This window comes from Lemur catta, chromosome 1 (assembly GCF_020740605.2).
Source record: "Lemur catta isolate mLemCat1 chromosome 1, mLemCat1.pri, whole genome shotgun sequence".
NCBI classification, from domain to species: Eukaryota; Metazoa; Chordata; class Mammalia; order Primates; family Lemuridae; genus Lemur; species Lemur catta.
Window position 1 is genome coordinate 83,673,152 of NC_059128.1, and position 23,701 is coordinate 83,696,852.

A 23,701-nucleotide genomic window follows, 5' to 3' on the forward strand; every position below is an offset into this window, starting at 1 on the left:
GAACAATATTCCGTATTATATTGAATGTATAATAAATCTTTTTGTCAAATTCTTTTTGACAGGGCCACTTACATACCTTGTTGATCCATTCATTCACTGAATATTTATTGAGCATCTTCTACATACAGCTATTCACTTAATTGAGTATCTGGGCTGGAGTACCCGATTCCTAGTAGGCTGAGAATGCTCATAGTGTTCCTATCTGAGTAATAGCCCCAGAATGGTCCAGGTGTTGGAATGACCCTAGACTCCAAATTCATAGAGAGTTCCTTGAAGGAACTACAGCCACTCCTGAGCACTTACTTCCTCCCTGGGTCAGAATCCACAGTTTTGCATCAGCCGACTTGAATACCCATTGGGTTCTCTCCTATTAAAGTTATTAGTAAAAGTTGGCCCTATATTAATGTATGCATCTGAATTTATATGCCCTTCAAAACTGGGAGAATTGAGTTCAATGACAATTTTCAGGGAATAGGAAGTCTCTGACTTATAAACGTGTTACAAGAATGCATTTGTCAGCCTGTTGTTTGGAACGCTGGATACATTTTGCACCAAAACAATGGTGGCTAGGTTACCAGCCCAGCCTACAAATACCTATTTAAGATATTACGTGGCTGAAAAAGCCTTAAATTTGCTACAATAAAAATTAGAGAACAATAATGCAGTAGTATTTGAAAATTAAAAGAGATATACATATAAAATTGAATAGAGGTGGAAACAGATGTCTCATTATCCTTCCCGCAAATGTATTTTTATAATGTATTTTTTAAATTTTTTAATAATGTATTAGCATTTTATAATGTATTGGCATTATTGCAAGGTCATAGGGGGAAAAGATTAAAAGATTTATCTGGGTCTTTATTACTTTACGACATAGGAGATATAAACTAGAACACTGACCACTGGCAAATGTTATACATAGAGGGAATGTTGCTGAGCTAATTTCTATAGAAACCTCAGAGAAACCATTAGACTGTCTAATTCAATAAGTTTCTATAGGCTAAATGACCAAGACGAACGCTAAACTAATGACCAAGAACTATATAATAAGACTCTTCAGACCACTATCACCGCCACCAAGTCTGATCAGAGTGAAGAGAGGAATCCTTTATCTAATCGATTCAAGTCACAGTAAGCTCTGTTGGAAATGAAATGAAATGTATAAAGGGTCTGAAACATTCACCTCATACTCATCAACTGCTGGAAAATATACAAGGCAACATCATGTTGGCTTCCTCCCCAGAAACTAATATTACTGAATTCTAAAATCCACAAATAGAATAAAGTTGGGTCTTCAACAAGTTTGGGAACTTTTAGAGATGGAGAACCTAAGATGGCGGTGGTGGGAGGGGCCATCTGAGAAAGCTATGAACAGAGGAAAGGAGGAAACTAACATATTTAGTGCCCACTATATACCATACACTATACTAATTGCTCTACATATATAATCTTATTAATCTATGCCCTATTCTAGAAGGTAGGTTATATTTTATTTAAATAACCTCCAAAGGCCATTTAGTTACTGAGTGGTGGAGATAGGATACAAACTAGGACTGTCTGCCTTTAGGTCTCATGGGCTTTCCACTGGCTACTTGCAATCTAAACACCAGGCTTTGTCTAGTTTTCTGCTGGACTAGTCTAAGACCAAAACAAAGCCATTCAATGGCAATTTCAGGGCCTCCAAAACACAAGATAAACAACTAAAAAAAAAAAAAATCACACATTTTATTGAAGTTCATTATATCCATTAAAAAAATTCTTTTGAGACTACTGTCAATTATTACAAGTTGAATTACGTTAAATTCATTCAGAAACAACACAACTATAAATTGATTCTGTAATCCATTTTTCTAGTTATGCAAAGAGAGTTTTGACAGATATTAATGAGAGGACCAGCCAACACTTCTCTTCAACTCAAAATATACTGCCGTGTCCTCGTTCCAAAGAGAAAGTTTTCAGACCACACACTAAGCCTCCTTGCTGAGAAGCCGCAGGGCCAAAGTCTCCCTTTACTCTTTGGTCTGGCCAGATGCCTGAGACGTGTTTCATCAGAAATGTAATTAACAGCTCCCTGTGGGTTCTGGAGAGCAGAAAACTTACCAGAGAGGCCAAAAACAACAGCCAAGACACACGGAAAAAAAACACAAGCCAACTCTACTCATAAATCTTCCAAACGTGTCTTACTTACACAGACTTTTCATACTTTCTGGACAGCCACGAAATCTTAAAGAAGATGTCTGGTTTGAGAAGAAGAGCTTGCCACGCATCAAAATAACCCTGGATTTTAACCACGATGGCAGATTCTGGCGGGGGAAGAAAAAGAGAGCAATTGAGAAATTTAGCAAAATGTGAGCCTAAAAAGGGTACTCTGAGCAGAGAACACTCCCCATAGATTCTCCTACCAGTCTGGGAACTAAGCTGAGCAAGGTTCCACCTTCTGTGGGCTTTTTAGCCACGTGAATGCCACTAGACAAATCGAGCACTAATTTACTGTGCTTGGCATCTAACCTGGCCCGGTTAACACAGGAGTCGTCCATTAAGATTGTGTTTGAGACACAGTTTAGAACCTCACATATCCTCCCTTTGGCCAAGCCTTCGACTCTCTCCTGTTTTTCTGGACAAAGGGGACTACTAATTGTGGCGGTTGCAGGCTTTACTCTGGCACCTGGGGGAGGGGGGTAAACAAAAGGCAGAGGCTATTAGGGAGCTCATAGCCTCATTTTAACTTCATTTGGTGTTGGGTACGCAGAGCCATTAAGTGGACAACCTACTCGGATGATACACCTAATTAATAGCTCTTAGCTGTCTTCTCACCTCATAGTGCTGTGTTCATTTTTTCCATAGCCCTCATCCCATGGCTTTAATATTTATTATAATCGGTCCAGAGTATAAAATTCATCTTAGTTTCTTCAATGCCTTGTCCTAAGCCACATGCATAGTCAGCTCTTAATGAATATTTTCTTAATAAATTGAATAGTAGAGGAGAGGAAACCCCTGCTTTTTCAAATTATACCACATCAATACACAAAAGGGAAGGGAACAGACATTTTCAACCGCCAAATACCAGCCGCCGTGGTAAGTGCTTTATGAAAGAGATTTTTAATTTAATCCTTACAATCTTGCCAGGGGGGGTAATAGTGTCATCATTTTGCAGTTGAAGAAAACTACAATTCGGAGAAATTAAGAAACATGCCCAACACCATACAGCCAGTGTGGCAGACAGGCCCTTAGGCTGCAGCTTGTTCTGTCCGACTTCAGGGCGATGTCGGTTCCTCTTTGGGTCCCTTAGGCAAATGGAGAGTTTAACAAGGACCTGGTGGAAAGGAAATTGGTGTAACTCTGCATGGGTCATGCAGGTGCTCCAGCATGATGGAGAGATTTACAACGCCCTTCACATGATCCCACCTAACAATCTAGGCTAGAGGGGTCGCCAGGAGCCTGGGCTTGTGAAATACGTGCCTGCCTAACTTCAGAAGCAATGTCTGCAGAACAGGCACGCTGGCAGTGGAGTCCCTGTCTGGAAAGGGATCGGGCAGGAGAGTGTGACTAAAAATTCTCCAAGCGAGTGGGGGCCCCCACCCAGATCAGACGAGGCTCCTACAGCTCTTGTGAGGAGGAGGAGCTGGAGCAGGGGAGGCGAGGCAATGAGAGCCAGCGAGGGGAAAGGGAGCTTGACTGTTTGTCCAAATGTGGTAAACCAGGCGGCATGTGCCGTGGCTCAGGTGGCCGCAGCAAGTGCTGAAAGTGTGCGTGGTTCCTCTGCCTGGAATGTGTTTCCCTCACATCTGTACGTGGCTCGTGGCCTCCCTTCGTTCGAGCTGTGTTCAAATGTCCTCTCTGCAGAGGCCGTTTCTGACCACTCTGTCCAAGATAGTCATGCCCAGTCCCACCAACCCCTCCTTCGCTTCCTGTCCTCTTTCCCTGCTTGTTTTTTTCTTCAAGGCATTTATTATTGCCTAATATCTTATTAGATGGTTACTTATTTTACCATCCGTTTCCCCACTGGAATGTGAGCTCCTTAAAGGCAAGAATTTTATCTGTCTGTTCACTGCTCTATCCCCAGAGCCTCAAACAGTGCCTGGCATAAAACAAGTAATCAACAAATGCTTGTTGAATGAATGTATGAATCAATGAACCCTGCTGCAAATTAATTCAGGAAAAAAAATCACATTAAGCCTGGACATACTTAATGTCAACAGCAGAATGGAATTCATCCAAATGATTAATATTTGGTTTTTGGTGGTGGTAGAGTCGTGTGCACATGTTTTAATATTCGTTTCTGTATCATAGTGAGGAAAGTAGCATTTTGAGTGAGGCATCTTGTCAGGGTTGTCCTAAGTATTAAATGCCAATGGTGTACATAAAGCAAACTGTTTACAATGGTTGGCAGAGAGCAGACACATAGCAGCTACAGGCATTTTTACCATATAGACAGAGTCAAAGTTTTCATATTAAGTAGCTTTGAGGGAGGAGTGTGTGCATGTGTGTACATATGCACGTATGTATATTTCATGCCCAAAAGAATGGTTGGAAGTAGTTAAATATATCAGTTTGATTGGTGGTAGGGTGTGTTAATGGTCAAATGAACTGAGCACATTTAAGTTTTGACTGTGAGTAGAATTCTATTTCCTAGAGCAATGAGGAGAGATCCAAAAGAAATAGAAGCCGGCCCCTACTTTGTGGAAATTTATATTTTACAAGTGAGCAAGGCAGGAATAAATGCTAGGGAAAAAAACCTTAGGAATAGTTAGCAATGTTTAGCCAAGAGCAATGTGTGAAACAGTGTGTGTTTCCATTAGTCTGCCACCCCTCTCGCTCCCTTGTTCAATAAAGGGCACAATGTCAAGTTTCAAGAATGAAAATTCCAGTACCGTCCAAAGGGATCCCCAGGAAGAGCACGTTAGAGGTGTCCAGCATGATGCGCCGCATGAGGGTCAACACGTCAACGTAGCCTGACTTGTTGGTCACCTCCTCCAACCTGTCCAGGTGCGCTATGATGGACTCAACGCAAATCGCCACCATCCGAACAAGGCAGGGACCCGACAGAGCTGCGGGGCACAGAGCAGAGAATCAGCCAACACGAACTCCACAGTACACACACACACACAATCAGGACATCGTGGCTTTTTATGCTTGGAGCTTAACTGTCCACAGTTTTTTATTTAATAACTTGGTAGAAATTTTCCTATTTTTTATGCTTTTCTGTGTTCTAATTTTCTACACGTATGGACTACCTTCATGGTTCAAAATGAATGAATAAATAAATATTTTAAACAAACTATTCAAAATTGAACTTTTCTTCATGCTCTGGCAAATCATCTTTGGGACTGCAAACGAAATAGTTAGTACTTGTGGTCATAAATCACCAATCGATAACTTTTCACATATCCTTCTATGGATGGTTTGGATTTGGCCAGGGTCATATTTATTTTATGTTTCAACAGGTGGGCAGGATGTTACTAGAGAACCAGTCAAATTGGATCTTAACCATTGAATCTAAGGTCCTTCCTGTTTAATTGTAGGTTATATGTGTAAAATGCTAGTCTTATAAATCACCAGAAGTGCCCTTCTCTTAATTTTGATTTCTCTTCAAACTACTTCCAGGTTTGTTTTACTCAACCAATGGCATAACAGCTAAGCAATTCCTTGTTTGCTTAACAGTCTTTCCCCCTCTGACCTGGGAACTCTTTAAAGACAATGACAACCACTCATTATCATTGTATTTCAAGTTCAATAGTACATAGAGACCCAGGATACATATTTGTTAGAGGAATGAATGAATGAATGAACGGGCTCTGATCTTGCCCTTGCTCAGTTCCTGACTATCCGAGCAGTGGGTAGGGGGTCCTGAGGGTAGGTGGCCTATCCTGAGGGTTTAACTCCTAAAAAGTCCCCCTTTCTCTCTTTATCCTAAGTTTCTTTGAACTTCCTTTAAGGGCAATCTCTCTCTTTAAAGTCTTTTGTTATTTAGACTTGCTGTTAAAGTCAGAGTGGTTGAAATGGGATGAAAAATCCTGGGGAACTTTGTAGGCATAACTTCAGAGGACTATCCTCTCTCTCAAAAAACTTTTTAAAAATGAAAATCAGTTATGCTACAGAAGCCTCATGCCCGAAGGCAGACTTTATAAATAAGAAAGTAGGCCTGAGGAGTGGTCCTAGACTTTTAAGATTTCCGTATATATATAAAGGAAGGTTGGTAGGAGCTTATTTTCTGACCCAAGGAAGAACGTGGCAGATGTGAAAGGCCAAGATGTTGTTCTCTGGGTGACTGCCACATGGGCAAGTGGGACAAATGATCCCTTAATGACTCAACCCTTTGTGTGGAAGGGTTGGCTTAGAATGTCGCTGGTGGTTTTCTCCCAGGCTGGTGCGTGGTTTGCCTGTATAAGAGCTTGAAGCCACATTTCAAACTTACAGACAAAATGTAATATAATTGCTTATAGGCAGTGGTATGATGTAGACATGATTTAATTTTTAAAATGTGCTAAAAAGTACAGAATCAATTGAGGTCAAAAGAAAATTGAGGTCGGGTGTGGTGGCTCATGTTTGTAATCCTAGTACTTTGGGAGGCTGAGGTGGAAGGACTGCTTGAAGTCAGGAGTTCAAGACCAGCCTGAGCAAGAACAAGACCCTATTTCTACAAAAAGTTGAAAAATTAGCCAGGTGTGGTGGTACATGCTATCATTCTAGTTACTCAGGAGACTCAGGCAGGAGGATCGCTTGAACCCAGGAGTTTGAGGTTGCAGTGAGCTATGCCACTGCACTCTAGCCAGGGCAACAGAGTAAGACCCTGTGTAAAAAAAAAGAAGAAGAAGAAGAAAGAAAGAAAGAAAGAAAGAAAGAAAGAAAGAAAGAGAGAGAGAGAGAGAGAGAGAGAGAGAGAGAGAGAGAGAAAGAAAGAAAGAAAGAAAAGAAGGAAGGAAGAAAATTGAGCAAGTAATCAGAAAATTCCAACAATTTAGAAAACTTTCTTGGCAGTTTCAGGAAGCACATACTGTTTCTTCACTCCCTTCCCCTCCCCATCTCCCAAGATGGGCCATTGCCTAAATTGCACTATTTCTCCACAGACACACCCAGTAAGTCAATACTTGCATTAATGGTACTGATTAAGATACCAAAACCTGTCCCAAACTTTCTACTATACCCAGAAAACCAATAAGGAGCCTAAGTCTATAAGGAAACCCATCAAGAAATGTTTAGGACTCTGACTGATTATAGAAACGTCAAATACTACACTGAACTTTTGAGAAGCAACGAGCCCCCCATTTTTGACATTTAATTTGGGTCCAGTTCTGTAGCATTTTTATTAGAAAATTTGATCTTCCACATACAGGGCTAATATTTTAAAAAGTCACAAGGAGAGGCCAGGCGAGGTGGCTCACGCCTGTAATCCTAGCACTCTGGGAGGCCGAGGCGGGTGGATCGCTCGAGGTCAGGAGTTCGAGACCAGCCTGAGCAAGAGTGAGACCCCATCTCTACTAAAAATAGAAAGAAATTATCTGGCCAACTAAAAATATATATAGAAAAAATTAGCCGGGCATGGTGGCACATGCCTGTAGTCCCAGCTACTCGGGAGGCTGAGGCAGTAGGATTGCTTAAGCCCAGGAGTTTGAGGTAACACAAACACATTCATGTCATTCTGCTGAAAATCTTTAGTGATTCCCCATAGCTTTTGAGGTAAGCTCAACTCCTTGGCTTCGCAGGTACAAGGGCCTACTGTCAGGACCCTGGACAAGACATGTTGATCTATCCTTCTCTGCCTTTTTGAATATCCTGTTCTTTACTCTGGGAATGTCCTTCTTCATCACACTTTCTTAATTAGGTCGCTTTTACTTTCTTTCAAAACTCACTGTAAGCAACCACTCCTCTGAAATGTCTCCCCTGACCCCTCAGTGTGCTTAAGATGGTCCATTGGTCTCTATATTGCTCTGTGCACACCTCTCACGGTACCACCCCTGCGATGCTATTTGGTGATGTGCTGGTCTTTGCCTTCCCAGTTCAGTTCCCTGCACCTCCCCCCACCAATGTAAGTGCCTTGAGGGCAGGGACTGTGTCTTGTTGTTTTTGTATCTTGGCGTCTAGTTCAATGATGAAAACAGTAGTTTGTTAGACAAATGAATGAACTTAGGGATTCTATTAGCTCTTGCACGTCAGTCAGGGAGGATATTGGTATGTGAAAGTTCACTAGTTAACTAGTATTTAGTTCTTAAATACTAGTTCACATATTCCTAATGCACCTGAGCCCAATGACAAAGTAAAATGACACTCACATTTCTATGGGATCTTACAGCATTATTTCATTTGTTCTTTACAATAGCCCTAGAGTACAAGTTTTATAATATTTATCACCTTTGGTGGCTAAGGGAACTGAAGCTCAGGGAGGCTAAGTGACTTGCCCAAGGTTATATAGCTAGTAAGGGGCAGCGCTGGGACTTGAACCCACAACCTACAACCCTGAGTCCTATACTTTTTTCCATTAATCCATTCTGCAATTTTGTAAGGAATTAAGGAGATTGATCTTCCCCAATATGAGTGGTAGGCAGAATAATAGCCCCTCCCCCAATTGTCTGGGTCCTAATCACTGGAACCTGTTAATATGTTGCCTTACATGGAAAAAGGGACTTGGCAGACATAATTAAGGTTATGGACTTTGAGATGGGGAGATGACTGTGGATTGCCTGGGTGGGCCCAATCTAATAACATGAGTCCTTAAAAGCAAGGCCTTTTCCAGCTGAGGCCAAAGTCAGAGAGAGATGTGATGACGGAGGAGGGTCAGAGGGAGGTGATGTGAAAAGGACTTGGCCCACTGTTGCTGGCTTTGAAGGCAGAGGGGAGGGCCACAAGCCAAGGAATGTGGGTGGCTTAGAAGCTGGAAAAGGCAAGGGAAGAGATTCACCCCTAGAGACTCAGGAAAGGAAAATAGCAGACACTTTGCTGACACTTTGATTTTAGCCTGTTGAGACCCAGGTCAGACTTTGTACCTACAGAACTGTACGATAATAAATGTGTTGTTTTAAGCCACTTAGTTTGTGGTTATTTGCTGCAGCAGCAACAGGAAAATAATACACTGGGGTTCCCAACAGCGCTGTGCTGAGTCTTGGTGAGGGGCAGGCACTGGCGTGGCTCTCCCTGTCTTAGCAGCCACACAGGAGGTGGCGAGGCTCACTGCATGGGCTGGCTGGAGGGAAGAACATTCAGGGACAGGCTCAGACACAAAGTCCCTCTAGCCCCAGATTCCACTACCAGCAAGGTTTCCGGGGCACTATTATCTTTCTTGATGCTTGATGTTAATGTCAAAGGCCGGTCATGTGTATCCGCCAACAGCTTCATCTCCAGCTTGATATGGTAAAGGGGGGAGATTACCATATTAGATGGCTTGGAATTGGGTCACAGCTCATCCATTATTCACTATGTTGCCTGGGAGAAAATCACAACCTTTCTAGAACTGTATTTCCTCAACTATAGAACTCAGAGGCTAGATGAGACAGCATAAATTGTTCTTCCCAGTTCTAAAGTTTTCTAATTTCATTCACAAATTGCTTTCTGCTAAGACATCTAGGCTGACACGTCATTTGGCCATGTTTGGATAGAACATATGTGTGACATACTAAATTCTTAATTGAAATGGCCCTAAGCACACAGATTCCTCTCTTCTTTACATCCATAAAATTGCTTCTTACATCAACAGGAAGAAAAAAAATTTGTGGTGGCTAAAAAAACGTAGTCTCTGGGGTTGTACCCTGGGCTGCTGTTTACTAATTCTGGGACCTTAGGGAAGTTACTTAACTTCCTAATGCCTTAGTTTTCTCATCTTTAAAGTGTAAATAAGAGCATTTACCATATGGGGTTGCTGTGGGATTAAAATATCAAGTGCTTGGAACGGAGCCTACTATACAATAAAGCAATAAAGGTATAATGAATGTTAGCTCTTTCTCCTGCTATTATTATGTCAAGACTGCGATACAGCAGAATTTAAAATATGAGTTCAAAAAAAGGTACATTCATAGTGAAAAAAAAAAGAGGAAGAAGAAGAAGAAGGAGGAGGAGGAGGGGGAGGAGGAGGGGGGAGGGGGAGGGGGAGGGAGAGGGAGAAGGAGAAGGAGAAGGAGAAGGAGAAGGAGAAGGAGAAGAAGAAGAAGAAGAAGAATGTAGCCAGGTACCTGCTCACCTTTTATAAAGAAAGGTCGAATTGCTTTCCAGAGGGCCGGATTGTTGTTAAATATGAGGCCATTCTCATGCATACCGATACGCTGCAACCCAAGTTTGCTGCCAAATCGGGAACTGTAGTGACTGTGCTTCATTATATGGAACATACTTGAGGACCTGAAAAGAAAGAAAACCTTGGTGTTAATTTCTAAGGGTCAGGAGAGCTCATGTAATAATGCGTTTGACTCTGAGGTCACTCTCTTAGTAAATGCATGTTGATGCAAATGCAATGCATGGTTTCCAGTATTCAGATTGGATAAGCACTTCTGCTAGTATGAGAACATCCTTCTCCAATTGAATCATTTCTGGCTAATGAATCTCTGAACATCACAAAAGATAGAAAACACACACACACACACACACCATTCCTTATTTCTCTTTTTTATGTAGCCTCAAGTCACCAAAATACTATCCACGACTGGGGTCAGAGCTGCAAGGCTATTAAGAAGCTGAACCCTTCACACCACCAGAGTCAGGAGGGCCTTCAGCCCCAGGTGCCACCCAGAGTGAGCCACAGAATCAGGAGTTGCTGGAATTGCTGAAGTCTTCCTTTGTTAGTTTGGAACCAACAATCATTCTGCCTAGTATCACCCATCCCACAGAGTCTCTGATCAGGCCTGGACCTTCCAGTGGCATATCATTCTGGGCTTGAAGGAGATCTCCTTGGGTACTTCCTCTGGCCCTGGGCTTGACCAGGGCCTAGCTAGGCGGCATGGAAGGTTTACTGTGGTCATAAGAGAGGCTGTCGTGGTGCTCTATACTCTATCATGACTCATCAGGGTCTCCAGGGTTACCAGTTCTCCCATGATATAGGATGTGACAAGTGCATGGTACTCAATAGTGCAAATTCAGGAGCATAAGATGGCATTGGTAATTATCTTGATTTCAGATATTTTTACCTTTCATGAACATTATATTTATACAAATTTTTGTATACTCACTGCCACTTTGGTCTTCCCTCCCCACTTCTCCACTGAAATTTTGTTTCTCAACAGCAAATTCTCCTACTATGAAGGGTTTCAGAACACATAACCCTCAAATATTGGAAGTGGCTACTATATAGTATATGCAACTAGTTCTCAAACTGGGTTGGAGAAACTGTCCTAAGTCTTGTTCTTCTCTCTCAAAGTTAATGCTTGGTTCCTAAATGGATGACTTTTACCGTCCTACTGGATCTGATGGATCAATTGACTTTGGTGCTTGGGCAGTAGCACTATGTGGTGGACCTGACCCCTCAGCCCAATGGATGGCAGTGGTGGTCCAGTTGGATCATGATGAAATTTGGTTTGAAACGAGGCAGGGACAGAGCAGCCAATGGGCTGAATTGCATGCTGTGTAGATTGTGGTCATGCATGAGCCGTCCCTTTCACATGTCTGCACTGCTAGTTGGGCCATTTTTTAAGGGTCTCACTGTCTGGTTACCTACATGGAAAGCCCAAGGTTGGCTGGTAGGGCACAGCCCGGTATGGGTGGCTTTATCTTCTGGCTCATTGGACGGGGAGGTGCACTCAAGGTGCACTTGGGGATGGTGATAGGTCCAAGGGAAGGTCCTCCCACCTTTATTGAGAAACCACATAATTGGGATGCTGTGCTCTCCAGCTGCCATCGGGTGAAATGGACTCCATGGTGGTTCTACCCGGTAACCATCTTTTTCCCTGCCGGTGGAGCCATTAAGGTAGAGATAGAAGTGAACGCCCTGGTGGAGCATACTGCTTGGCCCTGAATCAAACCAGGCAGGCCTTGACCCTTTGGATGGATGTGGTCACCCAGATGAGAAAGGTGGCTTTGCAAAACCACATGACCCTGATCTCCTTACTGCAGCCCCAGGGGGCACATGCGCAGTCAGACATAGTGAATGCTGTGTATGTACCTGATCACCGGGAGATATCTCCTCCTCCTCTTGAAGAGCGTCGACAGTGAGGTACAGGCCATCCAACAACTAACTGGAGACCCATTAGAACAATGGTGGGGATGCCTCTCGTCGTCCTGTCGTTGGACCCTTTTAGTGTTAGGAGCTGTTTACTGTAGTCTGGTAATACTATGCTGTTCTCTGTATTGTTATTGTGGCCTTTGCGCCCAATGGGCCTCCCTATGGGCCCGTGGGTCAGCGGCAAAACCTATTACTTAGGGGGTGCAGTGTAGGGGAAATCCATTTGTATAGGCAATAAGTTTCTTACGCCAAACTGAAATGACTGCCAGCTTGTCATCCGCTGGCCTTGCAGTGAGGCATGAGTCAGTGCTTATGTAACCATGATGTCACCTCGTATGTAAAACCCATGTGATCACGCCTTTGCTTGGTATGTTGCTACTGTTGTTCCGAGGCTTATATAAGCGCTCACCATGTTCTTGCCGTGGCTGCATCCCCGACAATAAAGTGTACGTCTTATCTACCTGCTGCTGCTCGTCTCACCCTCACCGGCCGCAGAGCCCTCTCCCCACAAGCACAATGTAAGTAATTTATATATTCTTTGTTCACAAACTCATATCTAAAATTTTTAAGTATTGACAGGACAAGCAGAAGACCATTTTTCTGCTTTGACTCCTAGGGCTTTTGTACGTGGCACTAATCAAATTGGCCTGTCCATTTCCTTTAAGGAACTGGCAATCAATTAAAATAAGAGCATAAGAAACTCCAAACATGAAATAAATCCAACTAAATGTTTGCCAGTTAATAATGAGCGAACATCAAAAATCCATGTGTCCTTTAGGGGGCGCCAACAACTCAGCTATTTTGAGTCCGAGGTTCAGACTTGGCAAAGGACAAGGCCATCCAGGCAGGGGCAGAAGTGATATATAGCAAGTGTGACTGGCCACAGAAGAGCAATTTAAAACAAGGTCACTTACCAAAATTAGGCTGGATTTATGTAACCAGAGTAAATCGAGAAAGCGAAGAAGAAAAGAGTGGTGAAGAGCTAGGGACTCCAGCCTGGAGCCCCTCCTGGCAGTCAAGACAGACCTGGCTCCGCCACCGTGCAAATTAAAATACCCTTCCCTGCATCCTCGACCCCCTTGACCCTGTCCTTACTTTGTCATGGTTGCCTGGTAAAACCCCCACTCCGGCTAAATCCAACTTTTAGCTTATTCTGTGTTTGCACCTGGCAACTGAATTGGGCTGGGAAGAAAAAAAAGAAAAACCACACACGTGCACATGTGCGTGCAAGCGTGCACACGCGCACACACACACACACACACACACCCGACAGGTCTCAGTTAAATTCAAGTGGGCCCTTAGTGCAGCTGGCAATTCTACTGCATTTCCCTAGTCCATTCACTCACTCACTCTTCTAGATGACTATTATAGCCTCCCCACTCAGGCTCAGCTGAAGACCTTAGTTCTATTTACCTGAGAAAATGGAAACAACTACAAGAGAACCTTCACAAGCCCCAACCACCAGGATCTGCACTCATATATTCAATCTTCCCTCTGGTGACTATGGATAAACTTCCACGTCCCTATTCAAGGCCAAGCCCTGCCACCACTTGTCCCCTGGGACTTCTTCACATCTCACCTCGTACACCCCTTCTTTCTCCTGTGTTAACAATTCCTCTATATTTGACCACTCCCACCACAACTCACACGCTGGAATTTCTCTTGTTTTAAGAGTCATAACTCCTTTGGCCACCCGTCTCTCTCTGCTACTGGCCCACTTCTGCTTCCTTTATGGAAAACTCCTTGGAAGTGTCATCTACACTTGCTGCCTCTGATTCTTCTCCCCCCATGACCTTCTCTGGTCAGACTTTTGCTCCAACCACTCTGCTGAAACTGCTCTTGTCAAAATCACCCCTGACTTCCCTGTTGCTAAATGCAATACTCAAGTCTCCAAGCACTCACTTGGCCTGTCTGCAGTATTTGACATGGATCACAATTTCCTTCTCCCTGGATGTGAATTCTTCACCTGCTTTTCCCTTCTCCATCTGGCTATCCCTTCTCAATCTCCTCTGGTAGTTTATGACCACGGCAACTGGAGGGTCTCCGGGCTCAGTCCTCCCTACCCGGCATCCCACTGAGATGTGTACCAGGCGCGTCAAATCTGACATGTCTGAAATGGAATCCCGATCTCTCCCCTTCCCGAACCATATCTCAGGAAATGATGTCCTCATTCATCCAGGTGTTCCAGGCAAAAATGGGGCAGCACCTTGACTCTTTTATTCTCTCACACCCAACATGTAATGTGTCAGCAAGTCCTGTTGGCTTTACTTTCAAAACATGCCCAGAATTTCACCTCATCATCTTATCACCTCTACTGATGCCCACCTGAACTGGCCATTGTCATCTCTTGCCTAACTGGTCTCTCTGCCCTCATCCCTCGTCCCTTACACCTGTTCTCAGCACAGCAACCATCATCTGCAGCAACGTGAGCGAGTCAGGCGTGCTACTCCTCCGCACAGATTCTGCAACGGCTTCCCAGCTCATGCAGGGTAAAAGCCAGAGTTGTCACACTGGCCCACAAGGCCTGGCATGATTTGGTACCCCATTATGCTCTAATCTCATCTCCACTATCCTTCCACTCAGCCACCCTGGTATCCTTGCTGTTCCTTGAACATTTCAGACTAGAATGCTTTTCCTCCAGATCACTGCATGGCTCCCGTACCCATGTCCCTTTGGTCTTTATTCAAATGCTCTCTTTTCAGTGAGGCCTGCCTGAGCCACCTGTTTACAACAGTATCCCCCTCCCTACAACTGGTCCTCATCCTTCCCTGCTTTTTTGCTAGATAGCACGTGTATATCTGATAATAGTGTGACCAACTATCCTGCTTTGCCCAGGACTGTTCCAGTTTCAGCAAGGAAAGTCCCACATCCTGGGAAACCCTCTGGTCCCAGGCAAACTGAGAGAGTTTGTCACTCCCATAATATACTATATATTTTACTTGTTTATTGTTAGCATAATAACAATATATTGCTCCATGAGGGTAGGGAATTATTGGCTGATTCGTTCATTGCTGTATTCCCAGAGCCTAGAATGATATCTGATGTGCATAGTAAGTTCTCAATAAATATTCGTTTAATGAATGAATGGAAAGCCAATAATGACTATTATAACTTAGAATATCTATGCTTAGTACATAATAAATTCTCAATGTATGTTGAAAGAATAAATGAATGAATCCCCTGTAAATTTCCACATGATTAAGACAGATGTGCAAATATAACCCTAATTAGTATGTTCATTGCTAACATATGCAAATATAGCCCTAATTAGCATGTTAATTGCTAATTCCTCTTTATGGATGCTACTTGAATTCTTTTTTTTGTACTCATGACAAAATATATGGGTAATATATACACATATAATGGACATGAGGTGTCACACACAGCAGCTGTAGATTAATTCAGTGTGTAGCTGCCTGGAGGAAGTGCATATGTGCACAAGCTGACCAGATGGACCTTGCCTCAGAGCCCCCAAGTGGGTCTCGTGGCATCCCAGCAGCACTCAGGCCCTATTTCCTCCCCTGAAGTTCTGCAGTCCCCACCACTTTGGGACGAAGCTAGTTGGAAAAGTTGGATCATAATCTCTCCACAGTTGTAATGACTATAGCCCTCAAACTTCTCAAAAGAAAAAGAAATCTGGCAAACTATTCAAATCAAAAGAAAAAGCTTTTCTGAGGTCCAGTGGGGTCTTTTCAAGAGGTACGGGTAGTTCTGGAAGGGACGTGAAGAGCAGGCAAGGAAAGGAGATGGGGACAAACATGTCCTATTCCCGCGGGGTGCTCAGCCTTTAACAGCAAAATTGAGCAGCTCAGAGGCAATTAAGGAGAACACAAAGGCTCCGACAAGTGAAAAGCCTGAGAGGACAGGACACGGAGGGCACTGGGAGGGCTGGGGGAAGGGCGGGTGGGTTGTCCGCATCTTAACATGGACCAGCACCTGACTCGTCAGGGTCACTGAAGTCACTTTCCTAATTAAGACAGGCCGAGTGGTCAGAGGCCACCCTGACTGTGACAAGGATCCTACTTCAGGAATTGTCTTTGGGCATCCAGGGAATTTATCTGGTGACCTAAGGATCCAGTATGTAAGTAGCCAGTATCCAAGAGGGATTTCTGTCCTGGTACTCGGGCCCTTTCTCAAATCTGCCATTCTTCACTGCAATTCTAGTCTTATAGCACCACCTTAGCTAGTCTCGGGGGTTGTACCTTAAGACAAAACCACTGCCTCCCTGCTTAGCTGCTTCCCCTAACCCCAGGGAGAGGCCCTCCTGCCCCAGAAGCTTCTTCTCCTTCCTTCTCTCTAGATGGGAGGTCCTTGAGCTGTGCAGCACTCTGGAATCACCTAGGGAACTTTAAACGCTCCTGATGCCTGGGTCCCACCCCCAGAGATTCTGATCTAAAAGTTGGGGTGTGGCCTGGGCAGCAGGGATTTTAAAAGCTCCCTTGGGAACTCTACTGTGCAGCCAGGGTGAGAACCACCGCTCTAGATCCTGAACTGCAGGTAGATATCCTGTCGGATAAATATCCTGAGGGTTACTTCACCTGTCTGCTGAGAGGAACAGGTGACAGGGAAGGCAGACACCAGGTTGAGGAGGGCTGGAAGGCAGCTTCTGTGCCGAGGAATGAAACAGCAGGAACGAATGTTCCAATCCCCCAAACCCAATGTCATCAGTTCCAGGACGTTCATGAGACCATAGTCAGTTGTAAAAGTGATAGAGTATCCATTTTTAAAATGAGAACATATCAAATTCACTTAAATTTGGCTGATCAGGGCTCAGTAGATCAGGAGAAGTAAAATCAGAGTAATTATGATCTAGTCCTTAGAGCAGTGGCTCTCAAACTTGAGCATACATCAGAATCACCTGGAGAGCTTGTTAAACCGCAGACTGTGGGGGTCCTACCCAGGCTTTCTTATTCAGTTGCTCAGGGTGGGGCCCAAGAATGTGCATTTCTGAGACGTCCCCATGTTTGTTGATGCTGCTTGTGGAAGGACCACACTTTGAGAACCACTGCAAGGAGCATTTCGGAGGGAACCTAATAAAGTGACATGCCCACCTGAAGCCGTTTATGTTTAGTTGTATAAATGTCGTCGGCCTTAGCTACTCTTGAAAGTGCTACAACACCAAACTGAATGAACCAGGAAAAGCCCAAGGAAAAATGGAGGTATTGGATAGATCCAAAATAACATTCCTGGATAGTCTGAAATATTTGGAAGTATTTAGAACACATTTTTCTCCCCTCTCCCTTCTTTCAATATTTGCTTCAATGAATTGGGCCTTGAGGATACCATGGTAGTTTACGAAATGCTAAATGTAATCTTGGTCTGAAAAAATTAATGAAGTTTCCAGAAATGCTGCACTTACTTCTGAGTGACAGTCTATATATCTGAACAAATAATCCCAACAAATCAGTAAGACACCCTGGTCAGCTTTAGTCTGTGGGTAAAGCTCTGTCAGGGATTACAAATATAAAAATTTATTAACGAGACAGTGTCGGCGACAACTTTGCTAAAAGTCTAGTAAAAACAGCTGAAAGTCTAGTGAAATATGCCCTCTTGGAAATTCTCCATTTTCTAAGGCCCATAAACAAAAAAACTAGTATTTCACAATGCTAGTTCTCCATAGTCAATGCATATTTGATGAACCCTGGAGTGAATTCAATCTGCTAGTTTTCCAGAAAATAAAGCAGTGCAGAGAGAGAGGACATCATTTCTGTAATGGGCAATATTGTTCCTGATTTATTTGTTTAAGACCACTCAGTGGGGACACTGGCCTGCAGTCATAAATGCAAGAGCAGCACACGAATGGTTTCTTTTTCTACTGTCTGCCCTTTTACAGGTGCTGAGTCGCCTGGCATTAGAGCACATTGGCAAATTGCTAGTCAGATACCTTTGTCTCAGGTTTTATTTTGGGTTTTTACAGGTTTGTTTTGTTTTGTTCTTTTTGATGTTCACTTGTAGAAAAGACCAAAATCTTAGAAAAGCAGAAAAGATAATGCCTCTCCTTAAAATATGTTTTGCCAAAATCAAATTATCTGGATGCTAAGTTTCCACATTCACTGCTCACAGAGATTTTGAATAATTTCCCAACTTTCCAGAGTTCTTTATCCATGTACCTCTCTGGCTTCGATTCAAACAAAACCCAATTATTCTGTCTGCAATGTTAGATTTTTACCTGGGAATCACTCACCTTCATTTCTGCAGGAAAAATGTAGTCTTACAAACAAGGACATCAAGATACCAAAATCACTTTTTTTTTAAACTCCAGCCTCAATTCAAAAAATGTATCTCCGATTATGAACAGACTCACTTGCTGATAATGAGCGTTTCCTCTCCGCTTATCCAGACTCGCATGAATTCTCCGTACATCTTGTTGTAGTAGTTGCAGGCGCTGCCGATGCCCATCCACAGGAATCTGCCGTGGGAGATGAGCGGCCCGATGCCCATACAGTAGCCGGGACCTGGGAAAGGCATCAGATCCGCAACCAGCACGTTAGCCACACCAAAAACAGCAACTGCTTCGAGTTGCTACTGTTTTGGTTCGTTTATATCTAAATGCTCTTTACATCTTCTGATGTACGTCAGAATAATAATAATAATAATAATAAAGTGATTTAAAACAAAACAAAACACGAGCAACGTGAGGCTCTTCGCTCCTCCATGGGTAAAAAGTAGTCCAGTATCCAATCCACGCTCTCCTCCTTCTGTTTGGTCTCAATCATTTGCATCTGGAAGAACTGGGCTATGTGTGCTAATTTCTTGCCATGCTAGCCAGCATCAATGAGTTTCAAACACAAGTCAATCCATCCATCTGGTGACAAGCTGACAGATCTGTTTGGCTGCCTGGTTTTGGCTGAAAATTTTTGGTTTCAGTGCCCCAGCTGACAGAATGGGTGAGTTAGAACTAGGCTGTAGTTTTGGAGGAATCCTCTAAAACTCAGAACATGCATTTCTCTTTTTCTCTTAAAAAGGACTCAGTTTAAGAAAGGAAAACTCTTAAGCTAAATCTCATCAAACAAAATGAAGCTAAGAATTGAGGAATTAGACAATGAGTCTGCTCAGTGTCTAGACTCGAGTCCCATGATCTAGTTTTAGTCAGGAGCAGTGGTCACTCGAGTCATTGCTTATGCATAGGATGGCAGAATTTGTAAGGAACACGAATCCAGGGAACGACTAGGGAATTTGATGTTGTTTGCCTCAGAGAACAAACTTGGTAGCTTGATTTTACTGGTCGTGGTAAAAATTTAGACAAAAATGTTTTGAAATGGTTTTAGGAAATTATATTATAAAGTAGTAGTTATACTAAATCTGTCTCCTTTGATGCCATTCTGTCAGTGAAATAGTTCTGAAGCCAAAACACACCTAACAGTATGAGACAGCAATTTCACCCTAAGGGCAAGAGTTGTGTAATTAGATAGTGTAAATTTTTGCTTGAATCATCTGAATTAGATGTTTAGTCCCAAATGCAGCAAACAATGTTTGGTCTTTTTCTTTGCAATAGCTGAGTTAATACGAACAAGACTACCAGCTCTTTTTTTCTCTTTAAAGAGAAGATCTTTGTTAATATCTATAGAACCAAATTACTGCCAAAGGGTTATTAATCTTGTAATTATTTTTAAAACACTACATTATGCAGTAGATGACTGACTTCATAGTAAAATAATTCCATTGAGTTCTTTTAAAGATTTACACAAGCAGATCTGATTGAATGTATATTTCCTTAAAATGTCATCAGATATACTAACCTTTAATCAATTAAAATATGCATAATAAAATATTTCACTGGATATTTATAGCTTGGCACATTGTAGATGCTCAACAAATGTTTCCTGAGTGAATTTTAAAAATTAATTAGTCTTGTGCATACAATATAAAGGATGAAGTTTTAAATATCATCCTCATTTAGGGTATTTTAGGTTGTATTTACATTTTGATAAAAAAATTGGAAAATGTCATAAAACATACATTTGATCCACATGAGGTCAAGTATCTAGTTATTTAGGAATAAGCTTATTCAATAAACATTTACTTACTTAATATGCCAGTCTTACAAGGAACAAAGACGTACAGATAAAAGATTGCACTTTTCATCCTTTGTCTAAGTTTGGTGCCATGTAGAAAATCTTAATATTTGAGAGCTACTATTCAAATTTAAAATATAAAAGAAGAGAGCTGAAATCTACTGCAAAAGGGAGATCACGATGAACCCTGTAATTAAGATGAGAACCTGAGTGTTCTAATCAGAAGAAAACCAGAGTTTTGGGTCCTTAGTAATCAATTGTATGTCAGCTTAATTCAACCAACAAACACTTACTGAGGCCCTACTAAGTATAGACACTAGCTTCAAATTAGGGACTGGAAATGTTATCATAAGTATAATGGTCCCCATCAGAGTTCCTAGGGCAGGAGAATATGTAAAAAAAAAAATTACAAGATCAAATAATTCTAACTCAATGTAATCTTTTCATTTACATGTATATCTTATACCCCCCAGCTAGAGAGAAGAATGCTCTAGACACTTTGGTAAAATATTAGGGAAATATTCTGGTTGTATCCACATTAAGCTGCTCTTTACTTCTCAGATTGGGGAATGCTTATTTGGGCATGCAATGATTGATTGCTGAGCCTAAGAGAAGCAGTAAATACTCCACTGCATTTTTGTGTGGACACAGCCTCCTTGGAGCCAACAGCTGGGACCTCTCAGCAGCGGTCCTAATCAAGAAGCTGTTGCATTCCACTCCGAGGTATACACCCCGGAGAAACCTGTGCACACATACGTTTGCAGCAGTCCTGTCCAAGATAGCCCCAAACTAGAGACACCCCAAATGTCTATCAACAGAAGAAATGGCATTTAAACCATGAGACGTTCATGTAACTCAATACAATATGGCACTGCAAATGAACTACGGCTGCATGCTATAATGTGGATGAATCTTAGAAACATAATATTGAGTAAAAGAGGCAAGATAGAATAAAAAACGTATGATTCAATTGCAAAAAACGTTTAAAACCAGGCAAAATTAACCTATATTGTCTGGGGATGTGAAATTAGTTGGCAAAACTACAAAAAAGCAAGGAATGGTAGTCACGAAATCCAGGAAAGTGTAGTGATTGAAAAGGCACACGTGGAGTTTCTAGAATGTGGCTAACATCCCATTTCTTGTGCCGGACTGTGATAGCAAATTTATCATCACACTGCTTTCTTTGAAACATTTTCCTAATGGGAAGAAAGAGGAACGTGTTGTTGTGTCCTTTTCCCAGTGCCCTGCGCTGGGATGTGGCAGCCAGGGCAGAGTGCAGCACCTGGAGGGAGAAGAGCCCCTGTTCAAGGTTGGGGGTGGCTGTGTGTCCTCGCAGAAGGGAGAGCTGCCAGGTGTCAGGCAACTGTGAGTCCTGGACACAGATCAGTGGACTGGGGGCAATTTCTCAAAACTGAAGTTTACAAAAAACCCCATGGGAATGACTCTTCCCTCCCCTAGACTTTCAGAGCCCTCTCCCTGGCAGTAAGTCATCTGCCCATGAGTGCCCCTGCCTTTCATGTCTTTGCCACTTTGAGGTAATCCCCCCAGGGCAGGCACATCTCTTTCCTCTTTGCACGCCACCGTCCCCCAACCCCCAAGCACCCGATACAGCAGAGCTTCTCAGTGAATGTGGATTGAAGAAGCTTGGATATGAGCCCCGGTTTCACCACTCACTAGCTGCATGACATCTACTGCCTTGGAGTCTCAGTTTTTTCACCTACGAAATAGGCATAAATACACTAACCTCACCAGAGAGAATGGGCACAAAACCACTTTGTAAACTATAACTTACTTAAGGGCTTTTCATCATTACATCTTCTCAACGCCCTTTGACTTTCTCTGACCATGAGCTTCCCCCAAACCTCTAACACCAAGAACCCAGACAACCATTGATTGAAGGGGGCCGGCAGGAGTTCAGGAGTCTTACTGATCAAGAACCACCCTAACAAGGCCAATTTTCTCATCTTCCCACCCCCAACCAGTACCCACAGGACCTTGCAGTCTGTGCCCCTAGAGGATTCTAAGCAGACCTTATGCTTTCAAAGGGAAAGCATGAAACTAGAAACTCCCTGGCTAGCAGAATGCTCAGCTTGGGCTTCAGGACTTCCTCGTGTCCCCCTGCACTCCCACTTCCCTTCTAGCTGGGAAGCTGACAAGCCAAGTTCCCTTCTCTGGGCTGTAGCCCCTCACTTGTGCAATGAGGAGTTTGAACTCCAGTGGCTTCTCAGACTGGCCATAACGCTTCTCCTGGGCCAAGCAGATCACCTCTCTGAGTCCTAGCTTCCCCTTCTATCAGATGAAGGTGTCAGGCTCAGATCTGTGGCTTCTCAACCTTGTCTGCTCATGAAAAATCACCCGGGGAGATTTAGAAAAAATATCAACCTGGGGGCCCTACCTCAGGCAGGGCTGAGAATCACTGTACTATATGATCTGACTGTCAGTGCCTGACAGCATGAAGTCCCCAGCCCAGGAGTGGTGGGCAGAGTGAGGTGCTGTCTGGAGCTTCAGGAAAGCCAGGCTGACCTCCTTGCTCAAGGGTCCGAGGGAATTCCACCAGTGCATGCAGCGTAAGCATCTGGGGAAACTTGTCAAAAATGTGTGTTTCTAGGCCTGGAGAGTCTGATTCAAAATGTCTGGGGCAGGACCCAAGAATCTAAAATTTTAACATGCTTCTACCTCCTGGGGGATCCTCATCTATACTAAAAGTATATATACTTTTATATATACAGGAGGAGGGGCAGCCCTGGTGGAGGGAGTTCAAGTTAAAGACCAGGAGAGAGGCGTCCCTCAGCTCTGAGCCTCCCTTCTCTGGAGATGACCCCGTCAGGGAGGAGAGAACAAGATTAACTAAATGTTCCGCTAAAGTGGGCATTAAAGTAATCTAAAATATCAGGCTGAATCAGACTGAGAGACAGGCAATTACCTGGAAAATTTTAAAAAGAATCCAGACACAGAGCATTTTGTACCAGCCCCACACTCCCACTCGGTCACTCTGAGAGGAGGCCCACCGCACTTACAAGCGAGTAGTCAGTCTGCTCTGGAAGCTAAACCTCATCGGAGATCTTATGGAATTGGGAGCAGATGCCTGCCAGGAGAAATTTTCACTGCAAACTAAAGAAACAGTCTGAAACCTCTAATACTTCTGAATCAATCTGATATCTGATAATTCCAGTATTAGTGGTGGAATAGTAGGGTTTTCTATTGGAATTATCTGGATAATTATATCATTCCCTACTTTTGATGGACCCACAGACCCTGTCGAAGATTCTGTCAGGGTGCAATGTTTCAAGGGCACCACTGTGGTCCCCATTCTTCTCCCACTGCCCAGGTCCCTGTCAGCCCTTCTGTGGCACCACCACCACCACAGTGGCCAAGAGTAAGAGGAGAGGAGGAGTGGGATGAATAGAAGAGATAAATACAAGACAGGGCAGGGCTGCAGGTGAAGTGAAGTGGGAGAGAGAAGGAAAGAAGTAGAGAAGGCATTCCAGAGACATTTTCACTTTCAGAGCAAAATTGGAATGAATTTGAAAAAAATTAACTACAACACCAA

At 43.2% G+C, this 23,701-nt stretch overlaps 1 protein-coding gene and 1 long non-coding RNA gene across 2 annotated transcripts in view; one reads left to right on the forward strand and one right to left on the reverse strand.

Moving 5' to 3' along the window:
• The window catches only part of LOC123622671, a 179,036-nt gene that overhangs the window by 108,083 nt on the left and 47,252 nt on the right, over positions 1-23,701 (forward strand). The window lies entirely within an intron of this gene.
• Positions 1-23,701, reverse strand: part of LOC123622663 (aromatase) — a 117,764-nt gene that overhangs the window by 6,469 nt on the left and 87,594 nt on the right. The window contains exons 3-6 of the mRNA XM_045529209.1: positions 18,441-18,591; positions 10,169-10,323; positions 4,872-5,048; positions 2,189-2,303 (exon numbers count right to left, since the gene is read on the reverse strand). Coding sequence (XP_045385165.1) covers positions 2,189-2,303; positions 4,872-5,048; positions 10,169-10,323; positions 18,441-18,591 — 598 coding nt within the window. The remainder of the gene's footprint in view (positions 1-2,188; positions 2,304-4,871; positions 5,049-10,168; positions 10,324-18,440; positions 18,592-23,701) is intronic.